The sequence below is a fragment of the Amia ocellicauda genome, chromosome 12 (assembly GCF_036373705.1).
Source record: "Amia ocellicauda isolate fAmiCal2 chromosome 12, fAmiCal2.hap1, whole genome shotgun sequence".
In the NCBI taxonomy this organism is placed as follows: domain Eukaryota; kingdom Metazoa; phylum Chordata; class Actinopteri; order Amiiformes; family Amiidae; genus Amia; species Amia ocellicauda.
Window position 1 is genome coordinate 13,217,193 of NC_089861.1, and position 16,357 is coordinate 13,233,549.

The 16,357-nt window shown below is 36.4% G+C and overlaps 1 protein-coding gene across 1 annotated transcript; it reads right to left on the reverse strand.

Annotated features, from left to right (window-relative positions):
- Positions 1–923: 923 nt before the first annotated feature.
- gprin3b (GPRIN family member 3b) lies at positions 924–10,106 on the reverse strand. The gene is made up of 2 exons (XM_066718383.1): positions 9,849–10,106; positions 924–4,265 (listed from the first exon to the last, which is right to left on the reverse strand). The coding sequence occupies exon 2, from the start codon at positions 4,154–4,156 to the stop codon at positions 1,673–1,675; it is 2,484 nt and encodes an 827-aa protein (XP_066574480.1). The 5' UTR covers positions 4,157–4,265; positions 9,849–10,106; the 3' UTR covers positions 924–1,672.
- Between the last annotated feature and the right edge of the window lie 6,251 nt (positions 10,107–16,357).

Sequence of the window (16,357 nt, forward strand, 5' to 3'; positions counted from 1 at the left end):
GCACATATCAAATGGCTACATGGACAGCTGACAGGAACTTTTGTTGCCTCTATAATGGCTAATTTATCAAATACACATTTGTAGTCCTGCAGTGTATTTCTTTCTTTCCTGTCCTAGTTTGGCTGCCTGTGAGCCAAAGTTAAGAAGGCATCGTCTTTTAGCTGTTCATAAAATGTAACAATGAGATAGTGTAATACAGTGTAACGTTTGGTAATTGTCTCAGACTATTCAAAATGTTGCAGACATTTCACCAGACTTTTTCCTCATTCTCCATTCTCTGCACATAAGCACACACTTAAGATTCCACCTCCTTCCTCTGAAAGATTTGCATGATCATATTAAGTCGTGACGAACTGCACTTTTTCTTTAGACCACCTTTTTCATCCACACACGACTGTATATTCTCCTTCTTGCCTTTGCACTGGACTAGTGTAGCAGGTACCACATTTTTCTAAATTAGATGCTGTACCCTTTTTGTGTTGCAAGCTCCCCTTTTATTGATACACTATGGCTCACAAGAGCCTCATTCCAGGCAATGTTAAGTCTCATGTAATTAAACTGCTTCCAATTTCAACTCCTGCAGCCCCATGTCTCAAGGGAAAGCTGGGGATGAAATATGTTAGTAATCCATGCTTTACTAAAGCAGGCTACTATATTGCGAAACTGAATCTAGGTCTCTGTACCCCCTCCCTTCTCTGGTTCTAAACAGTGAGGTAGCTATGAGAGTTTCATGTACTGAAGATACATTAATAAGACCTAAAACTAGAAAATAACGTGTTTTTTGTTGTTGTTGTTGTTAACATTCCTAAAAGTAAATAAAGACATGAAAGTAATCCAATCACAAATGAGAAAGTATGATTAGTGCCGAGTCATATTATTAGTGCAGAGCTTGTGTGAATGTTACCAATTTTTATGTACACAGAGATGTCCACAGAGATGTACAGCTGTACCGGCATTTTTTTAATAAGAAAGTGAACACAACAAGGAGATTAAATAGACCACCTTAACATTTTCCATACAGGACTGAAGTCTACGGACACAAGCACTGTAGATTTCACACAACAAATTGCTTGCCGATCCTCTCTGTCTAGACAAAACAACAACAGATTCTCAACAAGCTGTACAATTACGAAAGTCTTCCCCCTCTCCCATATATTATAAAGTAAGGTGTTAAACAAATCCCTAAAAACATTTAACAAATGCACATGCTTCACTAAAAAGTCAGCAATGATTGAGGTAAGGAAAACAAACAATACATACAATTACAGGGGATGGTTTGGATTACATAGGAAAGGGATTGGACTCCACAGTGAAATGAAACATAATATACTAACATTACAACTCACATGCATATCCTATATATTATTGCAGTCTGGCTTTAAATTCTGTTAAAATCTTATTTTGCCTCCATATTATAAACTCACCTATGCTTAAAAATATCATTAAACCACATTTAGTTTTTTATTGTTCTTCTTTTCCTCTGCAGGAAATGGCTTCTCATTTATTACTTTGCATGTTTTGCTCAATGTTCCCCACAAACACCAAATTGTCCAACCAAATTGTACAGGTATCCCTTAAATCCATGTTCATTTTATTATAATTTTTTGCGTCAGAACACATGGAAGGAAAACACTCCTGTAGACTTCTGCTGTTGGTAACTCCTTGCCCTTTATCAGTCTAACACGGAAGATGGCGGGGGCCGTACACAACAGTTAGGTCGCCTGACATTTTGTAGAACAGACCTGAAAACATTGGGCTGCCTCCTTTTAGTTTTCTTTCCTGGTGAAGACTCTGCGGAAACTGATTTTCGGCCTTTAGTCTGTGTTATTACCTTCTCATGCTCTCTGATCTTGCACTGGAGGTGACTCTGGATGGCAAAGCCCAGGGATTCAGGATCCAGAGAAGCTCCGTAAACTTCCCATGTCATCCCTTGTTCATCCCACACGACATCGCGTATGCTCTTTGATGCCTTTTCCTGCTTGCACGTTTTCCCACCCGAACTCTTCTGGTTGGTCTTTGACTCCAAGTCCTTTTTGTGCTTCCCTGAATCCCCTGCTGCCTTCCTCTCTTTCTGGTCCTTGACTTTGGATTTGTCTTCTGATAGGACAGCTTTCTGTTTTACGTTTTCTTCGTTCTTTGCAGATTTGCTGTTGCTATCCACAGCGGCTTTGGCCTGGGCGAGGACAGCTTTGGGATCATCTTTTGTTGATTTAGGTGCTTCGGTGACTTTCCCAGAAGGCAGAGGTGTGTGTGAGGAGGATTCAGCAGCAGGGCACTTGGACTGGACGGCCTCTGACGGCAAGGCCACCACGCCAGCAGTGACTTGGCAGGCAAGGTTAGTTGTAATAACTTTTTCAAGGACACTACCTTTAACTTTGGATGCTGTTTGAACTGCACTGGCAGCCTCCGATTTAACAAGGCATTGCGTGTCTGGTTTTGAAGGTCGATTACTCTGGAAGCTAACAGTAGCTGTCAAATCTGGTTGGCTGGGGGTTTCTATATTTATCTGATATACCGGCTGTAGAGGTGCAAGAACCTTTTGGACATTGCATATAGATTGCCCAGCTTCTTTAGGCTTTGTACCTGGTCCACTCTCTTGTGGGAGAGTAGAGACTGAATGTTGCATTTTACCTGTATTTTGACATACAGCCTTCGATAAATCAACTTCCAGTCTAGCTTTCTCTGATATGGGATCTGTCATCTGGCTGCTGTTGACCTGTGAGGGACCAGTGTGAATCTGTGAAGCAGCTGCAAGTAACTGGATTGATGTATCACTTACAACAGTGGTAGATAATATCGGAGCCTCTGTTGTGGCGATGTGGTAAACAGGTTCTGAGACACTATTTATCTGATAGACAACTGTAAGGCTCTCTGAGTTTTCTGTCACTTCCCCACAAACCTTAGGTGGCATAAGTGGTGGGAAAAGATAGGGACTGGTGGCAGCTGACCTACTCTGGACACTAGCAACAGCTTGGACCTCAACATCCTGGCATTTCTTTCTGGGAGCCGGGCTGCACTCTGTCAGAACAGTCATCGTTCCAGCTTCTTTAAACTGTTTGCAGTGTTCTTGTTGGGTTTGTGTTTTTTCTCCTGGCAAGGTGCCCTGGGTGTCTGCTGCTTGGTTTGCCATCTGTACAACCATTAATCTGCTCTGTTGCCCTCCAGGAGCTGTGGCATCCTGCAGCATGTGTGCTGGCGTCTTGTGAGACGAAGAGCTCTCAGAGTCTTCCAGAGATTTTAAATCCTTCTCAAAACAGCCAGGGCTTAAATCCTTTTTCATATCAGTTGCTGCAGTTTGGATCACTGGCGCAACTGCTCTGCTCTCTGACAGTTCTGTGCGCTGTTTCGGGAGTAATGTCTCCACTTGTTTCAATTCCACTTTTTGAAGGTTTTCTGTATCATTTCCACATTCTTGCAGCGTGGTGCTTTGTACCTTTTGGTGTGATTTTGCAGGATTAGTTACCTGTACCGACGCTGGATTAGCAGTGATATTAGAAACCTCTGGGCCTTTCGCTTTTACCACTGATGATACAACCTCTTTTGCAGTTGTGCCAATACAGTTATCATTACCTTTTTTTGGCAGAAGAGCTTCGGAAGATGTATCCTTTAGAGAAACGTCTTGCCTTGATATCCCCATTGGATCTGAGTTCTGTGCTTGTGTGTTCTGTTCTTGAAATGCCTTTTCTGAACTCTGCACCTTCACTTCCCTCTCCTCTGTCTGCAAACCAGCCTTTGATTGGATGACTGACGTTGACTGGCTAATATTAGAATTATCCTCCTTCTGAACTGTAGGTAACACTCTCAAATTGGCATTATTGTCCCTCTGCCCTTCTTTCATGTCACTTGCGCACATGCTTTTCAAATCTCCACTGGATTCCATGTCTTTCCCAATTATGACTTCAGATTTGGATTGGAGATTGTGATCTCCATTTGGAGAAGCAGCCGGGTTAGAAATATTTGCTTTGCTGGGCTTTCCATAGTCCAGTGTTTTGTCCTGCTTGGGTTTAGCTGGAGATACGCAAACTTTGTTTCGGTTCAACTTGGGTTCATGTTCCCAGTTGTCATTGGGCTCCTTGCTTCCCAAGTTATCTACAACAGTTAAAGGGCTCACCATTTGAACTGTAACAGTCCTCTGTGGATTTGGAATAGTACCCATTTGAATGCTGTTTTTGATTAATCACCTTAAAAACAGATGTACTTTCTTTGTAGATCCAAAGTTTAATGGTGTCCTCTTCAAGTCAATGCTAGCCTCCAGGTTAGAACATCTAAAACAAAAATACAAATCAGAAGATGATTAAGTTCAGTAAATCTCATCACAATAAGTCTATGGATTGTAAAGAGAAAACATTAAGGATATTCATTTTAAACATATAAGTCTTTACTAGTCTTTTATAAATGTTTACTAGTGCACTTTTTCTGAATGTTTGAGAGGTGTTTAATTGTAAATTATGTATTGTAGTTGGCATGACATTATACCAAATGTCATATCTCCTTTAAAATCTTTACAACCAAATAACAAAATACAAACATGGACAAATTTAACAACATTAATATAATTGGCTATGGGCATATTAAAAGTTTGGTTCTTTTGTAATAGCTTATATTTTTCTTTTATATAAAAAGTCTTAAAAACACTTTATTCTGAGAATGCAAACAGATCTGACAGAGTGTGGGAAAACAATCAACAAATAAATATATACAAATAAATATATACACACACACACACACACACACACACACACACACACACACACACACAATTACATATACATATTTCCTTCATAAAGGAAAGCAGACATTAAAAAATGAATTATGGAGAAATGTTGTATCATGTTCAATCAAAAGTATGCCATCATTTCAATATGCCCTGAATTAAAAGATGTGTAAATAATGCTGTCATTATTTGATGCCCACTTTCCTAAGGAAACACTAAATTGCCCAAATTCATATTAATATTATTGCTTATTAAGTCCTCAAATAAACTTTGCACAAGCTGTGTATTAGAATAATGTATACATTATAGCTGAGCTGATGTCACAAGGAATATATGTATCAAAAAAAAAAAAAAATGAAATAAAGAAGACTCAAGATGACAACACTCAATAACTATTTGCAGACCAGCTATATGTATATGATTTGGTATATGGTATGGTAACTTATTCATTCATTCATATTCCCGGGCATTCCAACAGTGTCTCTCCTGTGTCAGAATATAATTATATTAGCACAGGTTGAATTTTGAGGGCAAATCATAACTTCATCCCTAGCTCCAATTACAAGTTCAACACACACTATTTGATGGCAGGTTTGCATTAGGTAGAAAGAAGAAAGTCTGAAAACACAGGTGGCACAGATTCCACAAACAATTGAGAAAATGGAGACCTACTAAATTCAGTGTAAGCTAATAAGAGATGGACATAAGTATTCTACCGTATTCTACTAAGTATTCAGGGCACATACAAGTATTCTATTGTTTTTTTCCCCATGGAATCACAAGAGAGAAGGACATTGGTACATTTCATAGACATAAAAACATTTAGGTATGGAAGTATGAGTATCTTTGAACAACTATAACAAAGGTAAATTTGGCATTAATACTCAATGCTTTGATGTATAAAATAATCATACTATGAGTTCCATATGACTTTATTTTTGATTGCCAACCCTTTTTTGACGTAGCCGGAGATACAATGTGATGGCTGTATTCTTAACGAGAATGGTGCTACATGCCACAGATCATATATGACCACAGTCTGCAAGACTAATTGCACAATATTTCTGACCTGGAATCTGTACTGTCAACTGGAAGCCACAAGTTAAGATATGGAACTGATTTAAAATCCATTTGATTTAATGCAAAGAATGGGCGTTTTGTACTGCATAAGTCTGTACAGTTAAGTATTTAAATGAAGATGGTGATTTTCTTTGTTCGTCATTAAACTAAAGGTTAATTAAATGTGGGGGTTCTCAATTTATGTAAGTATGTGCTGTACAATTGATCCATTATCTTGTCAGTCTCTTTACTGTTCCCCTTACTTTCCATCCCCTCGTATTGTTCTGGAAAGACCACTTTGAATTAATTTAATTACCAATATTCATACATTACAACAATTGGTTTTGCAAATATCCTTTCTTTTGCTCTTGGTGCCTTAAACACAACCTTAAATGTGAACTGTGAACTTTCTTTTAATATGTTTTCTAAATATAGATCGAAATATGTTATACTACTGTTTACATTTCACAAATTGATTTTCTCTGAACTGTTTGCAAAATGTCCATAAAATTACACATTCATCCAAAACTATTTTTTTTGTGGGACTGAGGCTCTCAAGGACTATCCTGATTTACAGGACAAACACTAACTCTTTCCAAGAAGAATGGGGGGGGGGAATCATTTCTAGACCTCAGGTAAATAAAAATAAACCTTCCTTCAATCAGCTTCTCCCTGTTCACATTTAGAATATGTTTTAGTCAAATCAACTTGACCAAAGTAATTATATGAAACAAATTCCAAGAAAAAGGACCTCACACAGGACATGAATGAATGCACAAATGGATGTCAGACAGATGTTGGCTAACTCACCCTGCACTACATTAGCATCTTTCTCGTTTAGGTTACAAATTAAGTATTAGACAAGACAGACTAGAGTAGAACCACTGTACCACAGAACAAGAGCAGGCAGGGAGTGAGGTGGAGATAACTCAGGTTTTACTGAGGTCTCTGTGACTATCCTAATTAGGTTCTCCATGTGAAAAGGAGCTCTTTAGAGGCAATGGGGTTTCTCAGGATGATCTGGTCTTGTTCATTATTTGCTTGTAGCTGCTAAACTAAAACTGCAACATTACACTTTTCAGTAACTTTTCAATCTCACATATTAATGGAGAATGACATTTTATGTTGTTGCCTCTTGAACAAATGGTCCCACATTTCACAAATACACCATAATCTATTTTTTCTATCTATTTCTGTTATATTTACATAATAACCAGCTCTGGGTCTGAGAATGTAAAATGTTATAAAATACAGTAATATGTATGTATAATAGTCTGTCAGTGGACATTTCCAAACTTTATTTATTAAAAGTAATTATATTGAATGCCAACCATATGAAAGTAGACAGAAGACAAACAGATGGTGTACAATATGTACACCTGCAAATATACAATTATGTATTGAATTTCACCCTTTAGAATTATAATATGGTTGGAAATAAATACATCATTAGCTTCTTGGTGCAATCTGCTCAGTAGTCTATCTGCTTTAAACAAAGCTCCTAAAATAAAATTGAAAACTTAAGATTTAGGCTACAATTTATCTTGGACCAACAGACTCCTGAGTTAAGTACCAATTAATCTCTGCAGTACTTAAGACACTCACTTTTACATAACGGACTAATGGATATCTGTGCAGTTCGTGCAAGACCGTTTAACGCAGACAACTCAGTTCTAAAATAAGAACTTAAGTATACCTCGCCAAAAAATTATCTTTAGTTGAAGAGGGATGCCAGATTTCACATGGACATTGAAACAGTCTAAAAGAGTTAAGCAGATTTGGCAGATTGAGGTCTCCATTCTTCAGCGCTCTCAATCACGCACTTCTTAAAGAACTGTCTCCCGTTGGGAAAAAGACAGTCATTCTCTCCCTAGCCAATTTATTTCTTAAGGGGGAAAAAAGTATAGAAGGAGCTTCCTGTGTCATCTAAATAAAGTAATGGCTACCTTATCCATTCACAATAGCCAAAGTTAACAATTAACATTAATAAGACATAAATACCAATAACAATACATAAGTTAAACATTACATACTACACATTTAGGGAGTGTCTACCATCAAGTGAGTGTAGTTGATGTATGAAACCTAGGGGAAAGCAAATATGAATCTTATTAAATGTTTGCCAAAGTCTGAAACTCCCTAACTATGTTTTATATTACTGAGGACTGATCTAGAAAAATCTCCAAAGCCTGTAATTATTTATTTTATCACAGCAGTTATGCTAAGACAGAGTGCAGGTGAACTAGTGCCTATACATTCTCCATGTCATCGAGATTTCAACATTTAGTTGCTTGTGACAAGAAAAAAATAATTTTAAATTGCATTGAAGTTAGGTAAATGAGGTAACTCCATTTATATTGGTTAAAAATGTTATAAGGCTAATCTGAGGAACTGGCTTCAGTTGGATACTGTAAAAGGGAAAATTGGTGCATAGGCCAGGGAGAGCCTTTTCATAATTAGCCCATAAAGATTCGGATTCACCCCTTGAACTTTTGCAATCCCAGAAAAGAGACAGCAGACTCACCTATCTACCCAATAAATTAAGATTGATTAATGAAAGCTTCTATGAAAAGACTGATTAGGAAATGGACAGGAGAAAATTCCGGCCTTTGTTTTCAATAGCATGCTTTGCTTTTGTCACTTAACATCCTAATTTGCAAAGCTATATGACAGAGATAAAGGGTTGATGATTCAGGAAGACAGGAGAAGCCATATTTCTCCATATATAATTAAAAAAATATATATGTAATCTGGTATTTCTAGGGACTATTACCTATATGGAAAACCCACATATGTATAATGTATGTTTATATATTGATATTTTATTAAAATTATAATTATATGAAATACATATATGTACACATGGTTTTCCATATGGGTAAAATTAGAAGTTCAATAGAATTACTATACTATACTATATTTTTTGTGCTTGAACTGAACACACACTTCTATGGATTCCTTAAGTATCGTTCAGATTTTATGCATATTTGGTGCACTAGGATTGTATAATGATATTTATGGTCATGTAGTCTTGAGATTATTAATGGTGATTTTGATATTGTACTGTAATGAGGACGATTCTTATTTCTCTCCTTCAACATTCTTAAAATGCGTGGCTACTATATATGTTTAGACTTCTGATGTAAGACAAAATATTGACACAACCAAACTGGACTATTAATATTATTCATGAAAATGTATTCCTGCGTTTTAATGAATAATGTACTGTCAAATCTGCTGGAGAACTGTAAATCGGTGTAAGAGATCCTGATAGCCTTTACATCATCCTGATCATGCTGAAATGACACTATTAAATAGGCTGTCGGGTTTGTAGTAAATGGCACAGTCGCACTACGCCACTAATGGGAAGAATAAATACATCTAATTCCACCTGTATATAGTAAATAAATAAATACATAAATAATGTAGACGTTTCCATCTAGTGGAATCAATCATTGAAAAGAATCATATAACAAAACTTTTATTTTATACAGTTGATAAATCAGGCTAATAAATCATTATACATTAGGTTAACCAAAGTAGTTAGAGCCCACACATTGGATTGGTAACAAGGAATTTCTAGTGAATGCCATTGCACATATGAACTGAGAGGGTTTCCTACTGACATTAGCCGACTGCTTTTTAGACAGCTACATATATTTCTACGGTGAAGTGCTTCAGCATAGAAATTACAACGAAAAAAGAGCCGCCTCAGAAACACACCTCTTCCTTACTACTACTAAACACAAAGCAATGTGAACAGAAGAGCTGCACAAACAGAGACCCAGTTATGTACTCCCATGTCACTGGTGCTAATGAGAGCAGCAATTCGATAGATGGCATGATGATGATGATGATGATGATAATGATTATTATTGTTATTGTGGCTGATGTTATTATTGTTGTTAAATATATTGCCCTGTTTAAAAACACATTTCTCTCAACTGCAGTCCTCAACATTTAACAGAAGAATAGCAATAAGTTTTATTATAACATATGTACAACAGCGGAAAAAAACATAATAATAATAATAATAATAATAATAATAATAATAATAATAATGCAAAGCACCCACCTTGTTGTGCACTCGAATACCAAGACTCGGCATTAAGGCGCATTTGACCTTGCGGACAAATTCATCATCTAGATTTCATCCATCTAATCCTGTATAAATGCAAAACAACAGGCTGCCTGCAACCCCTTTGGCTTCCTTTAAGGTAAACGCTTAATTTGATGGTAACGCTGCTTAAGCCCCGTACGCTTCCCTGGCTGTGATTTCGGCTGAATTTCAATGAAATAATTTGAGTTGAACGTCAGGGGCAGGAAACCACGCCTTCAGAGCAAAATAGGATATGGGTCTGATCTCCAGCAGAAATAATTGGGTCACACTGGGATTCTTTAGGAGGTGTGCAGCTGCCAACGACACTAACGCATACACCCCATGTTCCCGGGAAACACATTGGATGGGAGTAGGAAAAGGAAAAGAAAAAAAGCCTGTCACACCCATATTTAGTCTCCCGTAAAAACACAATGTATTGCTTTTGTCAAGTCCAACATAGCCACCCCTCCTAGCGCACAGCCGGCCACCCGGGGACGTGAGTGCATTGATTACTGTTAGTCCTATCGGGGCGCAACTGCACCGTGCAGGTGTTCATGCACATGTGGATACTTTGGATTATTTGGATTAGCTACAGTTGTGTTTTGTGTTTTGTTTTGTAACGAAGAAAATACAGCATGCTATTGGAAAGCACAATTACCCCACTTCATCTGGGTTTGTTTATTTATTGTACTGCTGCTTGTTGAAGTTTCAATTGTGAAACATAATTAAGATGGAAGTGTTTTTTATTTTTTTATTTTTTTTCATATGATCCATTTAAACTCTTATTTTATTTAAATTAAAATGGCTGGGGGTTCATAATAAACAATCGGTGAAAACAGCTTTTTGCTTTGTGAACACATGATCGATTTTGCAGTGGATGTTAACACAAGAAACGTGTTCCCCTGCAAAAGCAACTCATTGTATAGCTTGCAACACTTGTAAGTGGGATTGCTTTTCGGTCATAGTTTTAAATTGTAGCACATGACCGTTTTTTACTGTTTACATTCACAAAATAATACCTTATATGTGTATGTATACACTAGATTCTTATATTTATCTCACCCCCATCTCACATCTCAAGTAAAGAACGTTTGGAAGCAAAAAAAAAAAAGTTTTATGCATACCTTTCTTCATTTGGTGATGTTGTTTGTGGTATACATGATGTCTATAGAAAATAAAATACATTTATAATTAACATTTCATTTGATTGGAATATAACATACTTACATTCATATACTTTATTTTAAGAAAATGCACCATAGCATATGGTTCTGTTTATAGAAAGATATGAACTTTGTGGATGGTAGTGATATGATATTGTAATCATGATTTCATTATTCAATCTCAGACTGTTTTGGTATTATTCCAGATGTGAGCAGTAATAAAATAATGTGCCTGCAAATAGAAGTAAAAGTTAAGGAAAGTTAAAAAAAGAAAAAAAAAAGAAAAGAAATGGAACTGTGATAATTGTTCTGAATTTCAACATCAAACAAGCATACAATTCTCAAAGTACATAACTCCGTGTATTATTTACTGCAAATTACTATAACCTCTATCTTAAGTTCCCTTTAATGCCACATTAGAGTCTGTTATTTATCTGATTGAATTTTAATTCAAGGCTGTGAAAACTCAGCCATGCCTGTGGTGTCAGCAGAAATATTTACTCCTTTCTCTCATATTAATGTTTCAATTCAACCAGAGAGAGGGAGGGGGGGAGACAGATCAAACAATTCTGCCCCAGGGAACTTTCTAATGCTATCTTTCTCTCTAAGATACTGCATTAGCATTCCTAATAAGCTTTCCAAGAAAGGCTCATTCACTACCTAAGTAACAAGACCCTTTTTATTAGCTCTGTAAGTCTTTGAGCTGACCTTGAGCTGAAATTATGATGTTGGTGGTGGATACAAGCATGGAGTACAGTCCTCTCCTCCGCACAGACTCAATGAATGGCAACACCTCCCTTATGATCTATAGAATAGAGATGGTGAGGATGTTGCTGAGACCCCAGACTGCTCTATTCATGAAGGCTATAACAGCTACTCTCCTCAGTGAGTCTGGGGTTTATGGATCTTATGGACCTGATTCTGTGTGCGGTGGCTTGTCTTTGTAGGCCAAACAGAGAAGCACCTATGAAATAACATTGAAATGTGTTGCAAAGTTAGATTATTAGATTCCTAATTTCACGTCATTGGCATTGCTAGCACACCATTGCCTGGGTTGAAGCTGAAAAGATTCTGCAGGATTTGAGCATGTGGAGGTGAAAGGCAATGGACATTGAAGGATAGAGAAGGTCACTGAGAGACTCCTATTGTTGTCCTTTTATTGTGCAGTTTCTCACTGAGTCACTAGAGGGCATTATCTTGCATCTTGTATATCGTGTGCGCACCATATGTGGATGGAGGAGTGAACTGCTGTAGAAGTGTGGTGCTGGGTGTCATGGTTGGCTTGAGCAGTGCGCTGAATACACCATGGTTTGGTCTGGATTTCTATTTCCATTATTTTGAACAGGGACCCACATTCTAGTTCTTCAGCCATTGAAACCAAATCATCAACATCCCTCAGTGCTATGAAGTCACTTTTGCTACTGAAGTAAATTTGTTTACTATCTTCAATATTATAGCACATAACATAGTTAAAAATACTAATAGTCTTGATTGATTGGAGTTCAGGGTAAGGAACAGTAATAGTTTAACATTTAGGAAAAATATAAAAATAAGAAAGCAAACTTACTTTTATTACTTAATTACATTTATTGTGAAATGCAACTAAAAAGACATCTTTCATTAAAAGGGAACATGTTTTTCATGGGTGGGGGGGTCACTTACGTAACAATAAGTTGATCATCCAATGCATAATGACTGGTGTGTGGTTAGTTTTATGCTTTGTGTGTCCATCAGAAAGCATTATTTTCCTAATAGTCTTGGACAAGGTAGAGCAGTACATGATTTTTGCTATTCTGGGTGTGTGAAACTATTTAAGAGAGTGATTAGACATAGGATTAAATTGTAATGTTGAGCAACCTGCCAATGCAAATGACAATGCTGGTACTTGATGGTGGGTTTCCAATATATAGAGTTTTGGCATGTTTCCATTAGATATAAGCCTCTGATAAATGGGTGTGTTGTTTTTGTTTTATGTAATCTGGGCTTTAACTAGACATGATCAGCAAACATCCCACTATTGCATTTTTATGAAAACAAAATTGTTACCTTATGCAGAAACAAACAAGCAGAAACTAAATTTGAATCATGGAAGATTTAACATTATTTGGAAATAATGGAGCAAAAAACACTTTCCAGTCATGTAGGTTCACTCTATTAAATATTCAAGATCCGAATAATTTGTGATGCTATTTTTGAATGCTTAAAAAAAATAACCAAGGAATATGGGAAGAAATGTGTAGAAAACACAGCATTCTTTCTAATGGAAATACAACAAAATTACTTGTCTTTTCTTTCATTTAATATCCCGTAGTTTTAATAATAAAAGCAAGGTAACATCAGTCTCCTTCAAAATTCTGTTTTAAGCAGTTTTATAACAATATTTTTTAAATTAAAACAAGCAAGGAAAGAATTATCAGTTGATATTATGTTTGCTATTAAAATATCCGGTGCACATTACTGTATGATATATAACACTTGTGTTTATATTTTGTATTTTAAATGGATGCCCTATCTATTTGAACGAGACCCTTTTCCAATAGATGATAAAGTTAAAAGGGTAAAGGTAAAATAACTAAGAATATCTGAGCATACAGCAATATCTGTTCAGCAGACTATCCTACAAGATAGTGGTGGTTGAATGAATATTGCTGTAAAATATTTTCCCCTTCTCTAACTCAGGAAAAAGAAAATAGACTGGGCTTTCTAACTTTCAATGTTATGTGATGCATAATGACACATCTCCAAAAACCTTGGGATTTGAACAAAGGTAATACGTGCTGACAAATCAGCTTTTTCTTTATAACATAAATCAAATGATTTATTATTATTATTATTATTATTATTATTATTATTATTATTATTATTATTATTATTTTCCATCCCATAGATCCTCCAAAAGAACTGTGTTCCACATTCTTATTATTAGATTCTATTTTGGGGAATTTGTTTCCTCCTCATAAAGTCAGGCTTCCGAATTAAGTCAGGTCACGGACAATGATAACTGGTTTTATAAGATCAAACTGAAAAATATTATATGAGTGGCGGACAGATGAGCATTCTGCCCTACAAGGGCCTCATAGAGTGATGTGTCTTTTCCATTTACCACTGAAGAATGGAGTTCCAGCCCATTTTCATTCTATCTTTGTTTCCACCTTCAAAGTATGAGTCAGTCTTCAAATAGATGGACCAAATAGAGTTTGAAAGAGACTGATAAGTTGTGCTATTCCAGGCTGCTATGCATTACATATATACAACGGGCTAAATGAATTGGTATTCTGTAATGACATTGTTTTTTGAAAAAGGAGCAAAACAACAACTACAAAAATTGTAATATATAAACCTTTCACATTTCAATCACTAAAGCCTCACCTGAAGTACTTAGCAGTTTGTGGGGGGCACTCATTTTGGCATGAATCATTTTGCATTTGAATTTCTAAGTGAAGACAAGTGAGAATATTAGCTGAGGTTAATTTGCTTCGCAAGGAACTCTTTCTTGCTGAGGCTTGATAAATTATATTATTTTCATGCGATCAACAGCTTCTGGCTGCTTGCAGTCGATTGTGGGAAATATCTATTGACCGGGCGAAGAATTGAAATGAACGAAGGCTACTTTACGAGCAAGCACATTTAGTTACTAGACAGTTCTGCTATTATTACTAAAAACTTACCTTTGTGCCACAATGCCAAAATATCAGATTGCATGTGATCCATTGCACATAAATCACATACTGTATCAAGGCCTGAAGCAAGCAGCTTAATCCTCTCCCAAGTCTGTGTGACTCATAATGCCACTGTTTATTCACAGTTTTGTATGACACAAGTTACGCTCCCAGACACTCTAGCAAGGTCCTCATTTACAGCTGGCTGGACTGAGTTTGTGGGGACTTTGAAGTTACCTCAACTCTGGACAATTAACAGCACTAATGTCTGTCAGCCCTTCTAGCAACAACCTGATTTGCCATTGCTGGTCTCCCATCCATGCACTGACTATGTCCAACCTTGCTGACGTGATGGGATCAAGCTTTAAGGTGGTATTGCATGCAGCTGGCTACAAAGCTGATATGTAAAGCTCACAGGATGTGAACTCCACCATGCAGAGAACTTGAAAGATGCCATTTTGATGTAGATATGACCTACATCTTGCTCTAAAGTAAGCAGGAATTTTAGAAACATACAATTGTAAATGACATAGTGAGTAATGTATGCACCACAATTATATTGGTATGTTTTCCAATTTGCTTTTCTTATAATTCTACAAACCTTAAGAAATCAAGTTACATTCAGTTCAGCAATATCAGTAGAAACCTGATTTAATGTTGTTGGTGTTTTCCAGTAGGAGCCTAGTTCTGTGATGTCAGCCCCTTCTATTATAGTGTGGATCAATTAAATTGACCCCTTCCCTTTAAATTGCATTCCTGTGTCAAACATGGTTTTCTGGAGTGTTATTGCAGGTAGAAAGGGCTTCACCAATGCATTCAGTAATGACATGAAATTCTATCACATTGTTTTCCTATTTTTAAAATTATTTTATAGAATATATTGAAGCTGTTTAATAGGTTACAAAAGGACATGAGACTAATTGCAATCAAGATTTTAATAATTATAATAATGTTATTTTAAGGTGTCATGTCATTAAAATGTAGGTACTTAATTTAAATGTTTTGTTTCTCCATTTAAGTAAATAAAACATGATGCTTAACCACTATTTTCACAGTTATTCTATACATTAAATGATCGATTGATAATTGGTAACAAGTTCATTTACAAAATTTTGCTTCTTCAAATACAAATCTTAGAGTTTGACCAATCGATTGATCTGTCTATCTATCTATCCATCCATCCATCATATGTGAGGAAAACTCCACTGTGAGATAAATGTGTTCCCAGTGGTGTGAAATAGATATCTCTCAGTACCTCCACAAGTAGCTATTCCAGACTTCACTCAACGCAGAAATGGATCATTATACCAGGTATGATGGAGGTGGTAATTAGGACTCATTATTGAATTAGTCTGCACTGCACACTTGGAAAAAGCACAGTTGAATGGTCTGAATTACTACAGAGGTTACATACTCTTCAGCAATATGCCACAAATTTGGCAAGTGTACCAGATGACATTCCTAGCTTCAGGCCTTATTCAACTGTTCTTCCTCTAGTGGACTGAAATTTATTGGGCCACATAAACTATTATTAATGGTTACTTTAGTAGGTTGGCATTTACAGAATTTAGTTCTCAAAGAGTGCTGCTAACATTCAAACATTTCCAAAATAATGTAATGTGATTTAAATAAGGTACATTGATTTGTGGACATTGTGAAAGAG

Coding starts and splice junctions, on each gene's coding strand:
- gprin3b (XM_066718383.1), bottom strand. CDS start 4,156: ATGGGTACTATTCCAAATCCACAGAGGACTGTTACAGTTCAAATGGTG.